Genomic DNA, 8,862 nt, shown 5'->3' with positions numbered 1-8,862 from the left:
TCTTGAAGGTTATACAATGACATCAAGTATATGAAACATGTGCGACCATAAACATGAGGAAGTCATTAGAAAATGATCCTTATACAAGCATATCTTGTCGAACCCAAAATGTCCATTGATGTGGTCATCAACATCCTTTATTGCCCGGCCGCACCTTTCCCTACGGGTTGGAATCTGATAGAGCTCCCACCCTCCGGCATCCATATGGGGCAATCAAATACGAAAGCCGATATAAAATTTACTTCAATGGCCTCGTATATTTGCCTTTTCGACCAATCGCGCATGCAAATATTTCAAGACTAGGAGAACACATTGCTTGAAGCTGTATATTGTCGATGCACTCAAACATGCCCTGGTCGGATCGATCATCCACAATGCATATCGACAAGTCTGGTAGCATTCAGTAAGTTCTTCCAAGACCAGACCTTTAGTCACTCCTTACACAACAATGACCACTAAATCTTATTTTGCTAAGCGGAGTCGACTATATAGATTCTCCTATGTCATTAGAGATTATGAGTCACGTGCAAACAGTAGCCTAGCAGATGACATTTCCTTGCCTAGAGTGAAGTTGTTATCGCGAGGTATCAATTGGATACTTATGTACATCCACCAAAGTGTGTGTACAACAAACTCAGTGATTGGTAAAGTAAAATTTATCCGATTGAGTAGTACAATAGACAAACATAAATTGACTAACAAGGCAAAAACATCTACATATCAACTTAAATATGAAAGAAGCTCAAAAAAGTCATGTTCTTATATACAAAGTGTTACAAGGCAAAGCTCAACTAACATGGGACTAATCAAATGATCCTTGCAAAATCTGTTTTCGCCTTTATGATCTTTGAGCCTTTGGCTGTTGTGATTTGAAGATGAACATGGTATGTGCAAAGTTGTACAAGTCGAATGCTAACTCTCAAACATTATAAGCCATCCCAACCTCGAGAGTCGAAGCATGTGGAATGCTGATAGCGTACATCGGCCCCCTGCAGTTCCTCCTCAGGAGCTCGTATCCGAAGTTGATGGAAAGACGTTTTATCAAACTCGATCCGCTCTTGGCCCTCATGTGTGAGTGCCCAAGTATGAAGGCCATTCCTGCTTCTCTTGCATTCATCAGATCTTGCAGCTCTTCTTCGGCTCCCTTTTCAATCATTGCGCTCTTTGGCAACACGAACCGCACCCGTTTCTTCCGTGGAATTGCTGAAGAATGCATCTCGTTGGATCCTGAAAGGCCCGGTGCTACCTCAGATTCTATTTTCTCCTCACTGAACCTGAAACCTGTACTTACTACTGTCATTTTTTCATCGCCATTGTCGGTTCCCTCCGTGAGACTATTACGCTCATGCCCGGCAGATCTTATGAACTCCGCAATGCTGGAAACTAGGTCCTTCTCAAACTCCAAGTCATCTTTGTGTACGTCGTGGTACCCGTACCTGACTATGACTCGGTAACTTCTGAATTCTTTAGGACCAACTCGACCGACAAGGAATCTTTCCTCCGGCCGGACATGTGGGATTGGGATCGACTTGATGCATAGGAAGACAAGAACCTGTGCGAGTCGAATTCAAATTCATTTTCCTACTAGAATTCAGTGCATTAAAAAAAAGTTTGCGAGGCATACCTGGTGAAATGCCGGTAAGTTGGTGACAAAGTGTGTGAAAATGGCAGGAATTCCCGATGCAAGTTCAGTGTGAATCAAACCAATTCCTCGCACACGAACGAAGCCAAGAGAGGGGCCGAGGCTAAGCAGCCAGTTGATGGGAACCTTGTTTTGAACATCAAACTCGTACTTTTTGACCGTGCCATAGTGCCATATGTACATAACCATCATGAGAAAGGAGGCGAGAGCAATAGGGAACCATGCTCCCTCGAGAAACTTGATTAGGGAGGCTGAGAAGAATATCACTTCTATTGTTCCGAAGAAAATGAGAAAGCATATTGCAAAGAAAATGTTCTTATGCCAGCATACGACGATCACTAGTGACATGAGGCAGGTAGTGACCAGCATAACGATAATGACTGCTAAACCTGTTGCAATGCAATGGTTAAAGATGTCATGTTATAGACAAGTTAATAATGGAGAAAGTCCACGACAAAATGTACAGAATCATCGGTTCACTAACAAAGGTTAAACAAAGTTCTCTGAATTGATTCAACAAAGATATCTGAAATTATTTCACACCTTTACAAAAAAAAATAAGATAAAATGGAATTCATTCCAATTTCATTGGTATCAGTTGCATTTATACCACCATCCATATACGCAAATCAACCGATAGTTGGGTAACATCGGACGGATGCCTACTTGATGCATCTCCAAAATGTTAGAATAGTAATGAGTATTCATACTTCACATGATCGACATGCCCAACCATTCAATCACTCTGCTATCGATTACTCATGACTAAAGTTAAAGATTGATATCTTTCAGGTTGCTAGAGAAGCTTTTAGGATTTCTAAGGCAATGGTAAAGCATTAAAGATGAAGCCCCTAGTTAGTTTATCTAAAGGTCAGCTCTTCATCAAGTATTCTGGTATCGAGTTCCATTAGGCATATACTAGTTTGAGTCATGGAAATAGCCTATTGTAAAATGTAAGGTAAGGTCGCGTACAATAGACCCAATATGATCCTAATATGATCCTACTTTTCACCAGGACATCGCACTAGCGGGAGCTTCGTCCATTGGACTACCCTTATTATTTCAATGCTTCTATATATTTCAGAAAAATATTCATAACAATCTCTCCCCTATCAATATAAGGATCCATAGGTAGAGATTAAGGATGTTGTTAGATTGCACATGGTCAGTTGTACTTGAGATGGAAGAAACCGATGCCTAACACCAACCATAAACAACTCTCCTTTGCTTAAATCGCTTAACGATTGGATCCTGATATCTAGTTTTGGTACTAAACTTAGAGATGTAGATTCAAACAATTAAACCTTTTGTTACCAAAATGACTCTTTTAGCTTGGTTTTGTTTGAGGCTTTCTACTATTGTCGCTTCTGTTAGCCATGAGGTATAGAATCGATTGGGATGAGGCAAAACAGGTATAGAATCGATTGGGATGAGGCAAAACAATGAGGTATAAGTAAAGCCAAGTCGAACATAAAGGATATGAGGAAAATGATAAACTGAATGGAAAGTCTACAAAACATAATTGCGAGGTCATATTTTTAGAGCATTGTACCTTGAGCATTTCCCAAATGCTTGGTGTCTCTGAAACCGATAGTCACCGCCAAGCACAATATCATCAAAATCCAATTGATCTCAGGAATGTATATTTGTCCATCTATTTTGGATGACGTATGGACTATCTTCACCCTCGGAAAACAACTCAAGGCAGAACACTGCTTGATAATAGAGAAAGTACCAGTGATAACGGACTGGCTTCCCACCACGGCAGCAAGAATTGCGATTACTAGAACAGGCCATCTCAGTCTCTCTAACAAGAGAATTTCTATATGTAAATACTTTGAAAATCCTCATAATTAAAGACCAAGAATTATCGGTAAAACACGATATGGAGAATTATTGATACCTGGTACAGACACGTAGAATCCAATCCGATGGTGATTTTCAATAACATGATGCTGAGTTAAAAAGGCAGCTTGTCCCATGTATGCTAGGAGCAAAGATGGATACACCACAAATGCAAAAGCAATCTGTAGATAAATTCATTTCACATGGAGACAATCAGTTCTCTAGAGATTGAACTGCGAGCCAACTACAAAGCATATATTCGACTCTTCCATAATCTCAAGTATAAATGAGTGTAATATGTCGACATCAATGTGATAAATATGGGCTTCCAATGTCAACCCAGAATGTTAGAGCCAAACAAAGTACAATGTACGTAGACGGCTAAACAGTATCGAAGTGTCTACAAAAGTTTTTCAAGTCAATGATCCTTATTAATCTTCATTTGTTGACCGGTTAACTTCCCTTTAATGATCCTCCTTCACATTGCTTGTTTGAAGAATGAAAAAAATTTCTTTGATCAAGCAAACCTACAACGTATTTCAGAATATGCCATATTGGACAAAATACACTAACATAGTTATGGTTTAAAATTATTATATTTAAATTTTATGTTGCTTAGATTTATCTATGAGTTTGTTAGAGTATAGGGTACCGAGTTTGCTTATAATAATTATGTGAATTGTTTGAAGGGTAAAAGTCCATTTGAGGTCGTCTATGGGTATATAGCTCGTAGTTCAGTCCATTTGGTTTAATTGCCTACCACCTTCCACCCTTCTGGATAATCAATAGTTTTTCTGAGTATAGTAGATAGATACATACTGATATTAGTAGAAAGCTTGGTACAAAGAAACAAAACCCTTATCAACTTTGGGACGATGTTCCAAAACCTTGGCACAAAACAAACGAATAGTTGCAAATGTGAGAACTAATGTCAACACTCTTTGACAAGAACTTAGTCCAACTAAAACAATAAAGAGAAAAGATACATCCGGCAAATAGAAACATACACCATCAAAGAATAATTAAATACATCCATATTAAATATGACTATCATCTTACCTTTACAGATGACTGCGAAAAATGCCCCAGATCAGCGTACATTGCTTCCGAACCTGTAAAAACAATTCATATACTAAAAGGGTTCCGAGTAAAGAAATCGATATGCGGAGGATAGATACCTTCTACGAACCTGTTATGCATAAAAGAACACCACCTAATGACATCCAACCTCCTCTTCCAGTCTTTTTCAAGAACTTGAACATATAGTATGGAGAGAGGGCTCGATATATATGAGGATTCCAATGAACAATATTATAGGCACCAATGAGACTGATGCATAAAAGCCAAATTATGACAATCGGTGCGAACAGGAAACCCAATCGGCGAGTGCCAACACGTTGCAGTGTGAATAAGCATAACAGAATGAAACATGCAAAAGGAAGCTCAACATCTGTAACAATGAATCACGAAGGGAAGTAATTTTCATAAAAGGCACCAAGCCGATAATAAATATAAGAAGTACATCAATACAAAATGTCATAAGCAACAAGACAAAATTATAAAGGCATGATAAGCAATACTAAAAAAATGGCATAATTGCCAATAGTTTTCAAGTTGAAACAAATTTGCACACATAGTGAAACTTCCATTCAAGAACTCTCCGAGTAACTAGATCCTTATAATTGCAAGTGGTAGGGGAGCATGATGGAACCCTATTGTGACGAGAGAGGGGGATGGTATGAGGAAATTGGACAACAAGTTAAGGGAAGGGAGGGTATGTTTTGGTTGTAAATTGATTTTTTTTATAATAGGTAGGCGGCATTCCCCTTAGTTCGCCTACCGTGTAAATCCGGTACACACTCAAAAGCCAACCTCCAGAATAGACTTTCCTATTGAGATTTAAACCCTAATTCTCTTAGTTGTTCCTTTGAGTGTTTTATATGCACCACACCCGTGGGGGTGTAAATTATTATTTTTAATTGCATGGAGGTTGATGCAGATATAGTAGATGATTTTGCAATTGCATGCCGACTTATCACTAACTTAACAATAGCATTATGGAAAGAAACCTAATGATGGACAAGGTAATCTGGATCAAGATCCTACCTAAGAACACAGATAGGTTCATAGGTTCGAATCTAGGATCAGAGCATGCAACTGTAAGAACTTGTAATTTAATTAAAATATTTTAGAACTTTATTTGTCATTATAAATAAATATATTCTATTTAATCAAACTTATTGAATCATCGAGTTCATACAGAGGAACAAGGATTGCATTGTAGGTTCATAAAATCATAACATGATTTAAATCCTATTTGGGATTTAGATTGTTTAAGTCATTTTGGATCATACAATATCAGATCTAGATTTCTATCTTGACTATCATGACGATAGTATGTTACAATTTTCGATAGTTTATAACAGTTTTGATAAATTTGAAAGTTTGTGATGGATTTGTTAAAACAAACAAAGTACGTGTACCAACCATGAAATGAAACTTGTTCTCCAAATCCCTGCATCTGAATATTTCACACAAAATAAGAGATACTCTATTATCCTGTATAAACCAGTTCGTAGAAATGGGATAAAACATTCAAACTCAGATTCATCGAGGAAAAAAAGGCAAATGCAAATTAAAACAAATAAATACATAAATGAAGAAACAGAATTAGAGTAGACAAATGCATTTTCATCTACAAGTCATAAGGAAGATGGAGGGTAATAAGAATGACATGGCACACGAAAAGACCCATTAAAGGGCAGCCCGATGCATGAAACTCCTGCCAATGTGGTGTCCTAGGGAGGGGTCTGACCACATTAGGTATATTGTATGGAGCCTTACCTACATTACAAGAGGTTGTTTTGTGATTCGAATCCATGACCACAAGGTCATACGGCAACAACTTTATCATTGCGCCAAGGCTCCCCCTTCTTAATACAATAGTGTCACATGCAGCAATGACACAAATATTGAGTTATATGGTACATTTTGCAACCATTTGTAATGGGATGGAAAAATTAATATAAATCCTCATAGTGACCAGACGTAAGGATAGAAGCAACCAAGATAATAAAACAGAATCATTAAAACTAAGAAACCAAACGAAAATCAGTATATTAGAAAAATATAACGTCACCAGATCTTTATAACGACCGTTGTGTTACCAACAATTCTAAACAATAGTTCTTGAGCATATGATGCATATCCATTAGTTTGCATTTAGAGAATTTCCTTACATTTGTGATGCTCCCTTGACATTGAAAACTCAAGCCCTGAGATCGCCGAAAAGACTGCACCAAATAACAAATTCAGAGAATAACTCATCAGTTAAGTATCCAAAGAGGCAACAATAAATCATAGAAACAAATCATTACTAGAGATTGCCGGGGTGAGGACACCATCGCCAATGACCATGCATGTCCCGAGCAAAGAAAGTAATAGTAAAACACGCTGTGAGTTTTTGTGCTTCGCCAACAGCCTCTTCGTCAATGATGAACTATATGTATCACCGTCACATGGCGAAATGGGAACAGCATTATTAAGTAGGTGGAAGGGTTCATCCTTCACTTTACAGGCCATCAGCTCCTCATCAGCAACCTGCCCGTTCGGTATGAATCCAATGCGACCATGGCGAACGAGAAGCGAGTAGAGGGCGAACGTGCCACCCTCGCCATTGTCATCAGCTCGGAGGACAATGAGGACATACTTGAGAAGAGGGATAAGGGTGAGGGTCCAAAAAACAAAAGATAGCACACCATATATTTCATCATTGCTATCGGAGTGCTGGATATCATCGGCAAAAGTGTTTCTGTATACATACAGAGGTGAAGTGCTAAGATCACCATAGACCACACCAAGGCTCTGGTAAGCAAGCATGAGTACTGAACTCCACGTTTGTCTCTGCAATTCAAATAACAAGTAAAGTTCCCTCTTTGAGCAACAACCATGATGAAAAATTTGCAAGATCTTAGCTTGGAGATGAAATGGAGCAAATTGAAAGCAGAATCAAAATAAATCGAAGAACCCTTGACATTTTCTAGTTGAAGAACCCGAGCCTCCACGCTCAATCAACCTCAAATAGGAAACTGCAAAACCTAACTCCTCTAAGCCAAGACCCCTCAGAAACGGGATCAAGGTCCAAAATTTACTACCCAGCAGTCAATCGCACCACTCACCTTGGCAGGGTTGCTGACGGGTCGGGCTTCCAAATCCATAGCGCTGCGCCGTTGAACTCAGAATCACACACTCCTCTAGGCAGGGTAATTTGACATGGGGCAACAAAGGAGGAGCCGAAAACCAAGATTCTCGGCGGCGGCGGTGGCGGCGGCGGAAACTGGAAGCGGAATCAAACATACACCATGTCCAAGACACTTACAACTCCAAAGAACAACCGAAAGTAGCAGTTATTCTCTCGATGTTTCTGTACGCTGTCTCTCTTGTGCTTCGCCACTACGCGTCCGGCGACAAAGAATCAAACTTTTTTGGCGTGCCACGACAAAAATGGCTTCTGCTAGTCTCCGGACACAAAGCCAACAGATATAGAGACGGATAGTACGTTGGTGACCTACCGAGCTGCAAGAAAAAAGAAAGAGGAAGCCTGCAGAGATGAATACGAATAAAAATTCCAACTTTCTTCCAGATTTTTGGCAGGGATTAAAAATTAGATAGGTTGGTGTTCCTTTAATCGACAATCAGCGTATCAAAAAGCCGTGCTGTGGTTGTGCGAAGAATAAACTATTAAGCTCATGATTTGCGAACCACAAAGAGTATGCTCTATGTGTCAGTTCTTGATGGGTGCGGAAAGCAAAGGACACGAGTGCTCCAGATGAGAAGACAATAGTGCTCAGTGCTCGACGTGGAAAGTTAATTCTTTATCTATTTAGATGGTTGTTGGATTCTAAATGACTAAATCCATGGAACAGCACAGTTCCCATGCTTCTTCGTCTTCGTTTTTTCTCCAGTAGGACAAGTTAACTTGCAATAGGACAATGAGGTTTTGCTTGTTTCAACCAAACTGTTGTTATTATTAATTCTAAATGGATATCCAAAATTTTTAATAAGATTGTACCTGGGGCTCAACTAATCTCAAACGTGGACGAGGGTTTGACAGTTTGTTGAATGCCTTTGTCATTACACTATGGTCGTAGCAATTTTATAGAAACAAGCAAGATCTCAAATCCTTTTCAAGCTAACTTGTTTAACTCGTGCTCTAGTGATAATGAAATGATCCTGTTTTTTTTGTTGAAAGGCATCAAAGTGAAATTAGATGCAAGTGAAAGGACCTGAAATGTGTTCCATGAAGTAAAAAGTGATTGTGTTCCTCTTAAATATTTCTCATGCCCCATAAAAGATAAAGAAAGATAAATTATGTA

At 38.9% G+C, this 8,862-nt stretch overlaps 1 protein-coding gene across 1 annotated transcript; it reads right to left on the bottom strand.

The window, feature by feature from the left end:
• Positions 1-696: 696 nt before the first annotated feature.
• On the bottom strand, positions 697-8,303 carry LOC122034214 (potassium transporter 25-like). The gene is made up of 9 exons (XM_042593361.1): positions 7,666-8,303; positions 6,865-7,390; positions 6,727-6,780; positions 4,677-4,937; positions 4,547-4,599; positions 3,546-3,669; positions 3,195-3,449; positions 1,625-2,031; positions 697-1,552 (listed from the first exon to the last, which is right to left on the bottom strand). The coding sequence occupies exons 1-9, from the start codon at positions 7,702-7,704 to the stop codon at positions 920-922; spliced, it is 2,352 nt and encodes a 783-aa protein (XP_042449295.1). The 5' UTR covers positions 7,705-8,303; the 3' UTR covers positions 697-919.
• Positions 8,304-8,862: the final 559 nt, after the last annotated feature.

Source organism: Zingiber officinale, chromosome 11B (genome assembly GCF_018446385.1).
Source record: "Zingiber officinale cultivar Zhangliang chromosome 11B, Zo_v1.1, whole genome shotgun sequence".
NCBI lineage: Eukaryota > Viridiplantae > Streptophyta > Magnoliopsida > Zingiberales > Zingiberaceae > Zingiber > Zingiber officinale.
Note: the sequence above shows the minus strand (reverse complement) of the source record. Positions and strands in the feature narration are given on the sequence as shown.